The sequence below is a fragment of the Rattus norvegicus genome, chromosome 15 (assembly GCF_036323735.1).
Source record: "Rattus norvegicus strain BN/NHsdMcwi chromosome 15, GRCr8, whole genome shotgun sequence".
Lineage (NCBI taxonomy): Eukaryota > Metazoa > Chordata > Mammalia > Rodentia > Muridae > Rattus > Rattus norvegicus.
Window position 1 is genome coordinate 86,436,930 of NC_086033.1, and position 16,461 is coordinate 86,453,390.

Below are 16,461 nucleotides of genomic sequence, written 5' to 3' on the forward strand. Positions count from 1 at the left end.
ATATTTGTTAAAAGTATATAGCACAATACACACACACATACACACACACACACACACACAGAGAGAGAGAGAGAGAGAGAGAGAGAGAGAGAGAGAGAGAGAGAGAATTATAAGATATCCTCTAAGAGAGGTGTGGAATGGGTCTGGGTACGGATTATGGCTGTAAAATGTTTCTTGGCATGTGTTGTGTGTCAGTTTTGCAAAAATAAGCAAAGAGGTCTGAACGAAAGATAAGGCAAAATGTAAAAATGAAATGGGCAGTACATACAGTACACTTAGCACACCGACCCTGACACATTTTATACCAAATGCCCTTCCGGCTACCCCAGTACTTATGAAGCAAAGCACACACAATGCTTACTGAGCCCCCTTTGTCCTCCCGTGCCCCCTCTCTTCCTTTACCAGTACAGTGATTCAGAAACTATCAAGCTGCTTTCACTCATCAGCAGTGTTGTAGTGGAGATGAACTTAAGGCTGGCTTTGCCAAGTCTCTGCAGTAGTTCACAGCTGGGAATCCCGGTGTGCAGACTCTGACTACTATGTTTTCACTGCACCAATTTCAACCAGAAGACCACATGCTATTTTTCCGCCCTATAATAATACATGGCTCACTGCTGAGTGAGTTCACAGTATCTGTGACTGGTTAGTAAAGAACGTCTGCCCAGAGCATGACTGAGCATTTCAGAGACAGCCTGGGAATAGCACTCTGTGACCGTTCTAATCCTAGAGCTTTAGCATGCGCCTGGAATCCAGGAGTGGAAACAGGTAACAGTTTCTGAAGAAAATATAGAAAAAGAAAAGCATGTTTGAATTAAAGATCCCTCAAAGAAGGTACTCTGAATAGTCATGCCTTGCCCACCTCTTTGTGGAACTTAACATCTTGTGACTAACAGCTTAAAATATCAAGAAAACCCTAGTTTCTGCTAATCAAAGAGCTAAGAATGCTCTCAGACAGCATCTACGGCCTACAGCAGAGCTCTTCCTGTTTTGCTACACCCTATTTCTCTGATGTTTCTAGCTCCAATTATGAACTTTGTTCATCTTTTACTTCTTGCTTCTGTTCTTTTCATTTCACTCTTCATTAGCATCAAAGTTGGGCTGATGCAACATTCAATATGTTTCTGAGCAATAACCCTCTAGTCCACGTTCTCGGTGTATCTCCTTAGAGGAAGTCAGCAGACTTCCTGTGAGGTTTAAGGGAGCCATGCTTCTTACGCAGCTGTCTTCCTAAGTGTATTATTGTACTACAGTGTTTATAAACGATCAGTAAGACTATACCGTTCAGCTACTAGAATATGGACTGCTTTCTAAACGTACCAAAACACCTAAACAGCACGATGACAATGGGTAGTAACTCCACCTCTTAAGATAAGTAAAACGCTGGATTTTTTTTTTAAGTCCAGCTAAAAGGAATTATAAACTAAAAAGACAGGCTAAGTAAAAAATCTAAAGAGATCGCCTAATATTTGGGAGGCGTTAAAAATTGGAGGAACCCAAGAAAACCCTTGAGTCTTGAAGAGCTGTGTCCGGGCAGACAAGCACTTCAGTTTTAAGTCATGTCAGCCCCTCAGCACCTGCCACAAACTGTTTCCAAGTCTCTGGAGTAAAGAAAGAGCATTTAAAAGTATGTTGCCAGTTTAAAACCTGAGAGTAACTCTCTGGACCTGTAATATTATGCCTATAACTGAACTGAACTGAAAAGTTCAATCAACCGTGAAAGAAAAAATATCTGATAAGTAAAAACAATTACCTTCATCATTGTTATGGCGATATAGCGTGCCTCCTTGACTATCATGGGTTCATAGGAGACATCCAGCTTTGGTGACGCCAACCCACCGAAAGTCATGTCGGTGGTGCAAGATGCAGCTGCTGCTGCTGCAGGACTGCCAGGAACTCTTTGGGATTTCTTAACTTGCTCTTGTTGCAAAGAGGTTTTTTTCTGAGAAACAGGTACAGCTTTCACTTCCACCTATCCACAATAACATAAAAACCAAATGCAGAGTTATCCTCAACATGAAATAATTCACAACTACAAATCAGTCAGTGAGACACCTGTTGCTAACACCGGTTCACCTGGGTCATTTCCAGAGTCAGGATGGCCTGATCTCTCTTATACACTAAGAGTGGGAAACAGATGTGTCGCTATTCGTAACAAAGAATCACACATGTCAAAGCATAAAAATTAAATCTTTCATTAGTATCATAACAGGAGAGAAAACAGAAATAATCTGCACCGAATTCTTTTAGGAAGTAACATTATTTTATCAGATAATTGAAATGCAAATACTTCTTATAATAACAGCTTATTTGTAAAAATTTATTTGAATTCTTTTTGAAATGGTCTACAAAGAAAAAAATACTAAGTAATAGAAGTCTTTAGAATTGTTTAAAACATACCAGAAATCTGTTTGTTCCCTTCAGTGAAAAGGTACACATTTACCACACACTATAGTACATTTAATAATTTGAGTTATTGATTTTAACAATCTAAACTTTGCAACTTAGTTTCTACAATGGTAGAAAATTGATTTTTCAAAGGCATATTAAGATATTAAAAATAGGGGCTGGAGAGATGGCTCAGCGGTTAAGAGCACTGACTGCTCTTCTAGAGGTCCTGAGTTCAATTCCCAGCAACCACATGGTGGCTCACAAGCATCTGTAATGGGGATCCAATGCCCTCTTCTGGTGTCTGAAGACAGCGACAGTGTACTCACATACATAAAATAAATAAATCTTAAAAAAAAAATACTGAAAATATTAACTATTGCTAACAACTTGCCAGGAACATTTTGGAAAGAATGGGAGTGTAGTCTGATGGCATAGATATTAGCATAATATATTTACATATATCAATCAGATATACAATTGTATATATTATATACATATGTATAGTCTATACATACATATATAGTATATGCATATATATATAGTATATATAGATGTATGTTTATCATCAAATTTCTTAAATTTTGAAAGCATTTGCTTCCTCGTAGCAGTCTGAAATGGTGGAAGGTTGAGAACACTCTGTGTCAAACAGCAGTGACGAGCCTTATTTATAATAGCCAGAAGCTGGAAAGAACCCGAATGCCCTTCAACAGAGGAATGGATACAGAAAATGTGGTACATCTACACAACGGAATATTACTCAGCTGTCAAAAACAACGACTTTATGAAATTCGTAGGCAAATGGTTGGAACTGGAAAACATCATCCTGAGTGAGCTAACCCAATCATAGAAAGACATACATGGTATGCACTCATTGATAAGTGGCTATTAGCCCAAATGCTTGAATTACCCTAGATGCCTAGAACAAACGAAACTCAAGACAGATGATCAAAATGTGAATGCTTTACTCCTTCTCTAAAAGGGGAACAAGAATACCCTTGGCAGGGAAGAGAGAGGCAAAGATTAAAACAGACACAGAAGGAACACCCATTCAGAGCCTGCCCCACATGTAGCACATACAAGTACAGCCACCCAATTAGACAAGATGGATGAAGCAAAGAAGTGCAGACCGACAGGAGCCGGATGTAGATCGCTCCTGAGAGACACAGCCAGAATACAGCAAATACAGAGGCGAATGCCAGCAGCAAACCACTGAACTGAGAATAGGACCCACGTTGAAGGAATCAGAGAAAGAACTAGAAGAGCCTGAAGGGGCTTGAGACCCCATATGTACAACAATGTCAAGCAACCAGAGCTTCCAGGGACTAAGCCACTACCTAAAGACTATACATGGACTGACCCTGGACTCTGACCTCATAGGTAGCAATGAATATCCTAGTAAGAGCACCAGTGGAAGGGGAAGCCCTTGGTCCTGCTAAGACTGAACCCCCAGTGAACTAGATTGTTGGGGGGAGGGCGGCAATGGGGGGAGGGTTGGGAGGGGAACACCCATAAGGAAGGGGAGGGGAAAGGGGGATGTTTGCCTGGAAACGGGGAAAGGGAATAACACTCGAAATGTATATAAGAAATACTCAAGTTAATAAAAAAAAAAAAAAAAAAAAAAAAAAAAAAAACAGAAAAAACAGCAGTGACGAGACCATGCGTAGGATAACACAATGAGTGTGCATGTGTGCTACCTGCCACGCTGTAAGTGCTACAGGGTATACTCTAGTCCATCTTTTTGCTTCCCTGTTTGGGTCATGAGGAAAAATTTTAATGTGTGCTTAGCGTAGAAAATGTAAACTATCTTCTTTGAATCCACTGTAGCACCTTACTTACAGCCTAGAAACTAGGGAATTAATTAATGTAAAATAAATCATCAGCAGCTCTTCAGTGTCCTCCATTACACAAAGCCCAGGAGAAAAGAGTGGGCTGACCGTGAAGACTTGGCATTCTCACCTCCTATCAGCTACAGCAGTCAATGTGTAGCCATTTCTAACTCACAGAATTACCTTCATGTTGGGAACATGAACCACATCGCCATATTGGTCTTTTGTTTGAACAGTTATGGTGGTGGGCCAGCCACAGCGGATATCATCCTTATTCAGGATCAATGATGTTTTCTGAGGATCAGCATAGGAATCGGGCTGAAGCCATCTAAAAGAATTAAAAACAAGAGAACATGAAATTAAACCAAATAAACTAAACTTGCATTGAACAAAAGGCAGTATCTTCATTTCTGATTCAGTGGTAGTTGCGTTTCCCTGGGAAGTAACTAATGGAAATCCTCTAGACATACACAAAAATGCATGAACTTTCTGATGTTTACATATACTATGAAACAATTTTAAAGTTAGAAAATACTGAAATTGTTATTTATAAGATATCACAAAATGACATTAAATTACAGCTAATTTGAATTCTTACTGTGGGTGACTAGATTCCTACTAACAGATGGAAAATGGCAGCTTCCTTATGAAAGCAAGGACAGAACATCGCTCACGCGTTTGGGAGCAGCGAGGTGTCCTATGTACACCCTTTGTTTACATGACTTCTTACTGCCTTCCTTAATATCTGCTCTTACTTGCAAACCTTGTCCATTTCCTACCGTTGGAGCTACCCAGTCCTGAATCCACTTCACAATTACACCAACTTGTCTTGTGAGATACATCATAAGTGATTGTGTCGTGCATTATATGTAAGTATGTATAAGCATAAATGGGAGGCCACTTTAAAAGTTCAGCTACTGATTATTGGTCAATATTTTAGCTTTAAATAGTAAAGTGCAACCTCTGAAACTTAAAAATTAAAATGAAAAAGGGGCTAGACTTTTATTTTTTATTAGTAAGTTAACTCAAATTAGCATATTTTTCTTTTCATTCTAATACAGCCAATGGAAAAAGATAATTAATTAATAAGGGTCAGATTTAAAAATATTATCTCCTTTACTTCTGGTTCAAAACACATAATCTGGATTTTAAAAGGGAGCATTTTAACACCAAAATGTCCATCTTCTCCTTTAATTTCTCCTCAGAGATGAAGCCTTAAAAGAAATTAATTGTAACATTAAAAGTACCTTGCAAGCCTTCCCCCACTTGATCCTGGAACACAAGCAATGAAGTCATCCAGAAAGGACTGCTCATTGCTTTGGATCTGAAGTGGCAAGTTTCCTTCAAGTGCCTCTAGGATGGTGGGTGAGTGAGAAAGAGCCAAACCCTTGCCAAGAATGCCAGAGTGAGTTTTGCACACCTATTGGGAAAAGAGAGAGTCTTTGTATCTTACTTGTTCATGGTTTATTAATAAAAAAGGCGTCATTACAGAGTTCTGAATTATACAGTCATGGCTTGAATGTGGGATTCTTATGTCTTAGCCTTTTGATTCCAGAAGGTATATGTATGCCACTATACATGGCCAATATGTTAAAAAGAAACCTCTCTATGAATTGTTCGACATGCACACATTTTTGGTACCCCTTATTGAGAACACTATTTCCTCCTAAGCCCCAGCCTTACTATCTTTGGTCCATGAGGTACAAATTAGAGGAAGACAATACAGGAGAAAAGTAAAAGCTGCCTATTTTCTGTAACTGCAAAATCTCATGGTAGCTGGCATGACATATCTACGCTGACTGTGTTCCTTGCATGTTAGGCAGGGCCACAGTTCCTGAAGGAGTGGTGGCTGCCTCTCACTTTCAGTCCCCATTACTGACAACTGTAGAGGTGAATAGTTAACCGGCTCTTTCTAGCCACCGGCCAGAGTTCTCTGGATTCACAAATAAAAGACACACATACCGCATTATTTTTATCATGCCTTGCTAGTTTAATGGCTAGTCTTATAATAGAATTTAAGTTGTTTAATATTGAGGAAGATAATGCTGATTTAAAAGGATAGCTTTCAGATGGCAATACAAGTTAAAATCAGAACATAAGTATAGAATTACTCTTTAAGTTAGGATAAATGGTAGACTATTTTATCCAACTAAGAAATATGATGGACTGGATATTAACTGTATATCATACTTTGTAATTTACATAATTGTTACGGTCATGCTCAATTTATGTCTGAGAGAAGAGTATTTTTATTGGACAGAAAGGGTGAGATGTTGAGGATTGGTTCTAATGCTATATCTTAATTTGGCTCCCAAATCACAGGGGAATCTGCATGTCTAGACACTTAGGGTCCCTGTCCTCATTTGGCTTTTGATTAATCAATAAAGAGCCAATGGCCAATGGCTAGGCAGGGTGAAAAAAGTGGGACTCTTAGGATTCCAGGCATGAAATGCAGGGGAGAAGAAAAGGGAACTACTCCATGAGAGGGGCATAGGACAGACCATTCAGTGAAGGAGAGGGGGGGGTGAAACAGCTGGAACATAGGTGGAACAGGAAAGTGGCCCCATGGGAGGGCTGCCCAGAAGGAAACAGGGCAGCAAAGGTAGAATATAGATTTAGACAATGTTAACTCAGGAATATGGGAGGGGAGTGTGTGCTAGCCATAGGGAAATTCAGGAAGTGCCCAGCCATTGAACTAGTAAGGCATATTAAAAAATATTGCGCCCCCTACCCCCCCATGTGTGTGTGTGTGTGTGTGTGTGTGTGTGTGTGTGTGTGTGTGTGTATTTGTCTTTGATGTGTGAATCCAGAGCTCTTGGGTAGGTGCCGAGCACACAAGACCTGCTGGGAGCTCAGTGCAGATTAACAGATGCTCCACTAAGACAATGGGTGAACAGTGTTTGCTGCCTTGGGAAGTGACCTTGGTACCAAGGTCTTGGACAACAGGTGAATGGAAGCTGACTTGGGCTGAACATATACTTCGTGAATCTAAGTCTTATGACAATTAAGGAAAACAGGAAGATAAAACTGAAATTTTAGTTATCACCCATCTGATAATTAAAATATTTTGTTTTTGGAAGATCTGATAGAAATGCTAAAACTTCAGAAAATTTTTAATAAAATGTTTCAAAAAATTTTAATAAAAAAAAGTTACATTTTCCAGGGCTCGCTCTGTCTGTCCTTCTTTCCTTCCTTCCTTCCTTTCTTCCTTCCTTCTTTCCTTCCTTCCTTTCTTTATCTAAGAGTAACTTTTGCTGAAACAGGCTTGAGTAAAAACCATGGTTCTAGATAAGTCACACATTCTTGAATTAACAAATTACCATATCAGCTGCTGTTCAAATAAACATCTCTTAAATGGTAACTATTAAGTTTACATTAAAGGACAATGTCTGAGACACAACATTGTTTATATATGTTATATAACAACAACTGTGTCCCTAGTCTATTTTTTTCTTTAAATAGTATCTACTCTAAGTATTATTTTATATAGCATCATCTTATGAAATGATAATATATGAACTTCTGGAAGCTGTTTTAAATGTAAGTGATGATCTATACCATTTATTAAGTGTTTGTTAAATCACTTTTTTGTTTCCTAAAGTATAACCACTTAATATTAAACACACATCTATACACATACACACACTTGGGAGTTTTTTTTTTTTAATCTAAGTGTGTTTTAAATTACAGAGAAAATAATTGCTCCTTATGGCTACAGCAAAGTGGTCAGAGTAAGGGATTTTGACAGCAAGACATCAGGTTCGATCCCTAAGTGGTTTGCTTCAACGTTCGGTAATGGAGACAAGAATCTCTGATTTACAGGGTTGTGTGACAACTGAAGAAGATAGACTATGCAAATAAAGCTTGATAAATTAACAGAAGTCATTTTTTATTTTACTCCTTTTGATCAATTAATTTCAGGGTATAAATATAAAATACTAACTCTTAGAATCATAGGAATTAGATACCAGCTTTTATTTATCAACTAGCCAGGCTCGTAGATAGATCATGCAATTTCTATAAAATGCATAAAAATAATACTAATTTGCAGGCATAATTTTGAAATTGAAAAATAATATTAAAAGGATAATAAACTATAAACCTTACAGAGAATAGTGTAAATAAGTACACTACTAACTATATAGAGTTAGCACAGGATGCAGGCCCTGTCTGAGTCGGTGCTACCCTACTGTGGACTCAATATGCCCTGGGGCATGGTAAAATTGCAAAGAAGTAGCTATAGAAAAATGAATCTTTTATTAAGAATACAACCTTTATATGTTGGGATAGCAAATGATCATTTTCAGATATTGCTGATAAAAAAAAAGAGTATATTTTGTTCCCTTAATAAAAATGATACTATTTGTGGAATCTTACAAGTTCACGAGATGCTATAGTCTAGATACAACGGCTTCGAGTGAGTGATTTCAGTCTATCTTTTACCTTCATGTTACTTCACTACACGGCACGAATGCAGCACTCATTGGCTCAGTGTAGCGTCCACACAGATGCTCAATCACTGCATCAAATCTCAAGCCTAGGGAAGGCGGGCATTGTAGTTTGAGAACATTGCTTACTAGGCTCCTCCACTCATGCTGTGAGGACTGCTAGCTACTACACAAAGTTAGAGGATGTACCCTAGCAGACTAGAATGGTCTCGGCAACACAAAGTAACAAAACAGACTGAAACGAGATCCAAAACAAGACTTCAGTTGGAATGTAGAAGCATTTCCATTACAGTGAAGAATGTTCAACTTGCATTGATGCAGACAAAAATGTTAGCATGTAATATGAACAGCACACTGATTGCTTCTAGTCCCTAGACCCAAATGGTTCTGTGATGTTACGAAATTAAAGTTTCATATACGGAACCTATGTCTATTGCCAAATGCCTTTTATCGTTCTTTGCTAAATGACTTTCCAGACATAAATGGAACGTCCGTATTTCTGAACAGCATTCTTGTACCTTACCCTTCCTTCCTAGCAATGACTGTCCCCAGCACGTGGCAATAGTGTTCATATGGCTCTCTCGCTAAGAGGACCCTTAGACGTCATGAGACTCTACAACCAATAAAAGGAAGGAAGCACTAGCTGCTGAGTCTTACACTGAAGGGAAGGATAAGGAAGGTCCTAGGAAACCGCTATCTTAAACTAACGAACGGAAGTCAGAGTGCAGTACCTGCAACGCTGCCTCTTCCAGAATCTCAAGGTCCTCCTCCAGCTCGTTACCTGACACACAAATTCAAAAGTTACGGTGAAATATACTAATGACCTTACCAATCCCTTGTATTCATCATTTAGTTTTGGATTCTTGCTATATAGATTGGAAAACATTTACAAATCTATATAAAGTCCAGTTGTTTAGATTTTAAAATGTTCGGGTTTTGTATAATATTAGCTATAACTGCATTGCTAGTAATCACGTGTCAGCAAGCAGTGTGAAGAGTCAGGCAGGTCCCCACTGCGGTACACATGAAGCAAGGGTCCAATCCAACTGTGAATGCTGCCGAACACACACACATCATAGATGCAGCTACCACACTACGAAACCATTTTTGTGTGTCATTGGTGTCGTGTGCGCGCGTGCGTGTGTGCAGGTCAGTGACATAGTTCTAAAGTGTAAATTTTAACAGCTTCATGTTTCAATGTAAAAAGGTTGTATAAGCCTGAGAAAGTAACTATATGAATGCATTTATGTATGAAGTTTTAAATACTTAATATATTTTCTTTTTTATAAATAAAATGGTTATTTTGATTAATGAATAAATATATTTTGGGTAAACAATGATTTATACAATCCTAAGGTATTCATTACTTACCTATGTCCTTTAGTCATTTTCTCTTATATTGTGTAATATAGAACATGTTTTATTTATTGATTTTTCTTTGACAGTTATGAAACAGTAATATGGCTCAAAGGAAACAGTCAAACTGACTCAAAGAAAATGTGGAATAAATATATTTCAATCACCACATTTCCCCTAAGGAAATCTGTTGCCAATAGTTTCCTATATAATGCATGTGTGTATATCAATATATACACAGAAGAACCTGAGGTGAACTTGCATACAGATACGATGCTGTCACCAATTATGAATGTAACCTTTTATGTAACAGGGTTTTATGTAACTTTTTTCTTAGGCCACATAGTTGCACGTCCTGTATCAGTGGCAGACTCCATTAGCTACCTAATTGGACTCCAAGTGATGGGACTGGTTTGGCAATGGAAAGTACTGCCGTCCTCACACCCCGGCTGCCTGGTTACCTGTGTAAGCACAGTAACACTTGGACCAGCCACACTCACCAATAGGCAGTGCTAGGTCCTTCTTCATCAGGGCTGCGGCACAAACCCCACCGAGATTGGCTAGTTCTTTTTCCAGCTGAATGACTCCCTGTAGAGTGGCATAAAAGTCACTGTTCAAACATGTCTGAATGTAAGATATGAAAACATGCAGTTTGAAGTTAAGCTCTGCAGTTGAAACTAGAAAGAAAGATGCATTAGCTGGAGCTTAGACAGAAGGAGATTTAATACCATGCCCAAGTTGTTAAAAGTGTGTGTTTACACCTTCACTGTAATGGATGGAATCATTTTCCAATCATTATTTAGGACAATTATGACCTTGGCTTTATTTTAGTTTTGACTTAAAACACTTAAGAAAACCCAGAATAAGCTAAACCACTTTGCGATGCTAGGTTCTGTGATTTACTACAGGTAAAACTACGTTAGCATGGGGCATGCACCTATGCTTCAAAATACACCTTGGCTAAAATGGGACCGCGCTGCAGGAGCTCAATTCTCCCCATGTGTAAAGAGTGGCAAAAGTTAGCACACGTAATTACACTAAAGACAGAATTTAAACTATGGCCCTCTAGCTTACAAGGTGTTTTAAATCAACAGAAACTTCACAAGAGCAAGTGTCCTCCACAGTCGGGGAATCAAGTGTCCTTACCTCATCAGGCCCAGGGCTGAATTCATATCCGATTGCGAAACACTTGAATCCATAGAAGGAGGCTTTGTCATCTTTCACATAATCTGAGGCAGTTTCCAGTGAGAAAAGGGCTTCATTTCCTTAAAAAAAAACAAAAAACAAAAAACCAAAATGTGTATGTGGGAGCAAGTTCCTGTCTCTGTTATTGAGGTCAAAGTTTAAAAAAACTTGATACTATTTCATTATTTTATTATATAAAGAATTCCTCAAATCAGTTATTAAAATGAAAAGAAGACATTCTGAGGAAGAGACCTCTACTTCCTTAAGCAAGCTGTTAGAAGCAACCCTATCACAGAACCAGCTCTAATGAATTGTTGCTAAATTCCATTATAATGAAATCCATTCCCTTAATCCTACCTTTAAGTGAATGTGGGCAGTTTTTAAAATGCTCCATTACTGAGTACCTGGGTTAGTGCTCCCTTCTTTGAATTAAGTAATCCTCTACCCCACTTTTAGCTTTTTAGGATCTCTTAACAAATTAACCAATCCAACAAAAGTAGGTTAAAGTTAAAGAAAAACCTCTAAATTCATCAAGGCTAGTTTATATGAAAGGTGACAGCGCTTCCTTCTATAGTTTTAACTGTTTGAAAAAGTAGTTGTTGTTAACTGGGAAATAAGCATTCACATACATCCACCCTCACCCCACCTCACCCACACTCACATCTTAAAAGGAAGGACTTGATCCTATTTCTAAAAAATAGAGCATTTACTTAGAAAATAAAAAAAATCAAGCTCACTTGCATACTTTTTGGGTAGCCTGGTCCCAACTATACATAAGACTCAGTATTAACACTGTTAGTACTCCCACCCCCACAAAATCTTCACAACAATCCCTTGTCACCAATTTAGCCCATAAACAGAGAAGAGAAAACTCACCTGGCAACACTAAAACCATAGTAGGCCACCCAGAGGACCCTGAGTATTTCTTTAACTCTATCCACGAGTTGAGGTTTTCATGAGCAGATGTCACTTTTGCTCCATACCCTGCGTTCTGAATGGTTCTGACAGGGGTGAGCAAGCGGAGGACGTCCTCCGACTGCGCGGTGCCACACTGAGGGTCAAACTCGATTGTCATCCACCTGACACACTCTGGGAACGTCACCTGCCAGTAGACAAGAGGAGATGCTTGTATGTATGTATACCATTATTAAAAATATGAAAATTCCTACAAAAAATGAAGGAATAATAGAGAAATAAAATGAAGGAAACAGCAAATTGTCTTATCATTTAATTTTGGAATTCATAGCTATCTAATAATTAGAATACAGAATCCAATGTAAAACCAATTCACTAAATAATTCAAGCACACACACAATTTAGTACAAAATTACAGAGACAAGATAGACAACTTACTTTAAAACACGATAATTCTATTTTACCTTAAAACATGTACTAAAATGTTTTTTGCATAAGAACCAGAACCTTTTCCTCTTTCAAGTGACTGATTCCAGAGCTGAAGCAGGAAACAAATTTAAGTATTAGCTCAGTCATGGGTACAACGATACAAAGAAAGTTCAAGGAGAATCTAAAGGCCCAGCAAGGTGAGGCGAAGAGCAGGAACAAAGGGCCCAACAATCAAAGTTCAGAAAACCACAAGACAATGGACGGGAGGAGCATGCTTAAAGGGATTTAACACAAAAAGGGACTGAAGAAATAAACAATCCCAAAGTATTCATCTTATGTCATTTGAATTCAAACACACTCATACAAGTGTGTGTATGTGTGTGTGTGAGAGAGATTTGATGATATTAAGGAGTTACTCAGTTTAAGTGTTATAACACTATGATTATTTTAATGGTTGTTATAGTAGAAATATGCAAAAGAACATGCCATATCATTGTTTTACAATAATATAAAAGGGAAGGGATACATAGAAAACAAAAAATGGGTTTAGTAAGAGCTTGAGACTTAAAGCTACTGCCTTGTCTATTGTTATGCATCTATTTCTACAACAGATTGAATAGATTATAAGTGTAAAACATAATTAAATAGAAAAAACATGCTTCATTTTCATTTATTTACTAAAAGGACTTGCTATGATAACTTGGAGTTTTAAACACTTCACTTTTTGTTTTCACACTAATATGAGGAGGCTGACTGCAGTACAGCAATGTGGGTTTTAAAGGCTTAGAGGCTAGGGAGATGAGAGTCTGTAAAGAGCTTAAAGCCTCCAGCGTAGTCTCCAAGACCTGTGCAAAAATACAGAAACAGAAGCTGGGCATGATGGTACAATCTTTAACCCCAGGGCTGGGGGAGGTGAAGACAAGAAGGTCCCCAGAGATTCTTGGCCAGCCAAGCTAGTCTACTTACCAAGTTCTAGGTCAGTGAGAGACCCTGTTTAAAACCAATGTCGATAGTGCTTAAGGAATAACACAAAGTTGTCTTCTGGCCTCTTTATCCGTGAACACACATGTCCACAGGAACACATATAAAAATACTATTTACAATTTTTAAAATTTATATTTGCTGTATTACAATATACAGCACGGAGTTTAGCATTATATACTACAATAATGTTAGAAAGATATTTTCAAGCAACTCTCAAAAACCTACCAGTGCATGTAATCTGTAAGGTAGAAGGGTCTGTCTTCCTAGATTAGATAGCCCAGAGATAGGGTAAAACCAAATACTATTGGGTTTAAAAAAAAAGTAACAATAAAATGACACCTAATGAAATTCTACTGTACTCATGCATCAGTGACATAGTCAGCCACTCTCGGAAAACTTCTTCCTGCTGCAGATGAGAACACACAGAGACTGCAGCCCGACACTGGGAGTGGGAGGTAGGGAGATAGGAAAATACAGCTCTAACTGGATCCCATCTGTCGGGGCTCAGGGAGTCACAGAGAAGAGGGGACTGTGAGAGCCGGTGAGGATGGAGGAGCCCAGGACAACAAAGCCCTGTGAATCAACTAAGCAAAGCTCACATGACCCCACGGAGGCTGAAGAGCAAGCACGGAGCCACAGGTCCTCTGAGTGGCGCTGCGGCTTTTCCTTTAGTACTCTGAGTGGTGCTGCGGCTTTCCGTTTAGTAGTCTTGCAGACTGTGTAAATGACTGGGTCTCTGATTCCTGTGCCTTCCCATGGGGCCCTTTTCCTTCTGTTGGGTTGCCTTTTGATGTGATGGTTTTTGTGGTATGTAATTATATTTTGTTTTGACATGTTTGGTTGTTCTCTCTTAGAAGCCTGCTCTTTTCTAACGAGAGGCAGAAAGGGAGTGGATCCAAAGGGGAGGAGAGGTAAGGAAGAACTAAGAGTAGAGGGAGCGGAAACTATACTCTGGAGATACTGTATTATGAAAGAATCTGTCTTCAGGTCTTCTTTAGCCCAACAGTGCCACATTATTTCTATGGACATTCTTAACTACCACAGAAGAAGTAACACTTCTAAACATAAACAAACACTCCTTCTGAGAGCATTAGAAACTCTCAGATCCAGCTTTGAGTTTGAGTCTTGCTAAGGATGGCGCCCACCTTGTAGTGCATCACACAGGCAGGCTTGTACGGGTGCTCACTCTCGATGACGGCATAGTGATTGGAAGTGGTGCACGCCGAGAGGCCTTGCTCGGGCTGGTTGCCTGTGGTGCTATCCGTTGACTGATTGGGATTGAATGCAGGGGGTGCATACTTCTGGTTCAGAACGGCAACTGAGGGAAGCAGCTGCTGGACAAGGCCAAAGACTTCCACAGCAACCTAGCAGATAGAAAAGTAAACATGCTTAAATAAGTATGAAGCTCATCTTACTTAGGAATCATACTAATCGATGGTAACTCTTATAAGTACCAGTTTTCATATAGTTTCTATAAAGTATTTTTAAACAAAAGTGTGTTTTTAGTGGGCAAAGAAATTTATTATATTAGTCTACATTTTAAAACCCTCATTTTTCTGTGATCTATAATAGCTTTACTCTATTTAATTATGCCAAAAACTCTACAGTTTATGACATTCTTCATGTCTTACCTCACTACTGTAAAATATTCTTTTTATTGATAATTTTATTAAAGTTGCAGAGTTGGCATCAAATTCAGAATTTTTTTAAAAAAAAAAATCAGGTAACTTAACCTTTATGCCATGTCTATAAAATAGATTTCCTATTCTCAAATTCTTCAAGTATGAGGCCAACATGTACACTAGGCAATGCTGGGAACAAGGAGACTGAGCTAACAACGCCTAGCACGTAAGGTGCTCTCTCTGTTACCTCTAACCCTCATGCCTCGGTGATGAGCACATCTTAAAGGGAAGATGAAAGGCCTGTGAAATGGACCAACGGTAAGAGATTCAAAGTTACAGAATTGGATTACACACCTTGGGAATAGCAGCGGCTACTGGTCCTATGTAGGCTATAATAAGGGGAAGCAGCATGGAGAACAGACTGGAGGAGCTAAGCAGTTCTGGAATGTCATCAGCTAAAAAAAGCATCAAGACTGGCGTTAGAGGGTAGTTTGTGATATTGTCACATGCTATGCTAACCTCTCCCTGTTCTCCTCACAAAGTTGTGCTTGACATCAACTACAGCTTTAGGAAGGACAGGCTCAATTCATTCTAAGGAATTTACTGTTATCTCAATCCTTACAATAGACACTTCCCACTTTTTAAAAGGAAAAGTCAAGTTACACAGTGTTTGCATATCTTAGAGTAAATTCTTAACATATATACCTGTAAAATGCTAGAGAAAGGAGTAGAACCTAGGGCAATGGTTTTAAACCGGCTACATGAGTGACACAGAGCAAATTATTTAGAATAACAATATTTCTTTGCTGAATGCTATTAGGATTAAATGAATCTACACATAATATAAAAATCTTAGAACAATATCTGTACATATAAACATTCCAAAAAGCATTTGTTGTTACTAAGCTATTGTGACTTTTATTTTCCTATAAAGCGCTTTGCTGATAGCCATTTTAGTGATTTACCCATGATTATGATGCTTAAAAGATTGGCTGAGCCTAGATACTTATATCATAGGGCAATTATTCTTTCAAATACGGGTTTCTAAACCTACTGCATAAGAATAAATGAGACATATTAACAAAATACTTTTTTAGCCTAGCCTAAACCTCTGTGATGGAGCAACATTTGAGGTGGAAGGATAGCACTGAATATTTTATACTAGTAATTCTTCTTAGAGTACAGAGGATGCACAGCTGGGTAACAGGAGGGAGGGAGCAATCGGATTATTTGGTCATTTCCATTCAAGAGAAATGCATGTGAGGTTGCACTAAGGCAGCTTAAACTAGCACTGGAAGAACAGAGAAA

The 16,461-nt window shown here is 38.5% G+C and overlaps 1 protein-coding gene across 17 annotated transcripts in view; it reads right to left on the bottom strand.

Moving 5' to 3' along the window:
• Mycbp2 (MYC binding protein 2) overlaps window positions 1-16,461 on the bottom strand; it is a 238,066-nt gene that overhangs the window by 84,869 nt on the left and 136,736 nt on the right. For 16 of the 17 annotated variants that reach the window (NM_001106055.2, XM_063274171.1, XM_039093195.2 and 13 more), the window contains 9 exons: window positions 15,508-15,608; window positions 14,677-14,895; window positions 12,080-12,305; window positions 11,165-11,283; window positions 10,519-10,606; window positions 9,394-9,443; window positions 5,462-5,634; window positions 4,398-4,542; window positions 1,751-1,969 (listed from right to left, as the gene is read on the bottom strand). In NM_001106055.2, the coding sequence (NP_001099525.2) occupies window positions 1,751-1,969; window positions 4,398-4,542; window positions 5,462-5,634; window positions 9,394-9,443; window positions 10,519-10,606; window positions 11,165-11,283; window positions 12,080-12,305; window positions 14,677-14,895; window positions 15,508-15,608 (1,340 nt within the window). Of the gene's footprint in view, window positions 1-1,750; window positions 1,970-4,397; window positions 4,543-5,461; window positions 5,635-8,657; window positions 8,752-9,393; window positions 9,444-10,518; window positions 10,607-11,164; window positions 11,284-12,079; window positions 12,306-14,676; window positions 14,896-15,507; window positions 15,609-16,461 lie in introns of those variants that run through there. The other variant, XM_039093198.2, reaches the window with a different exon arrangement.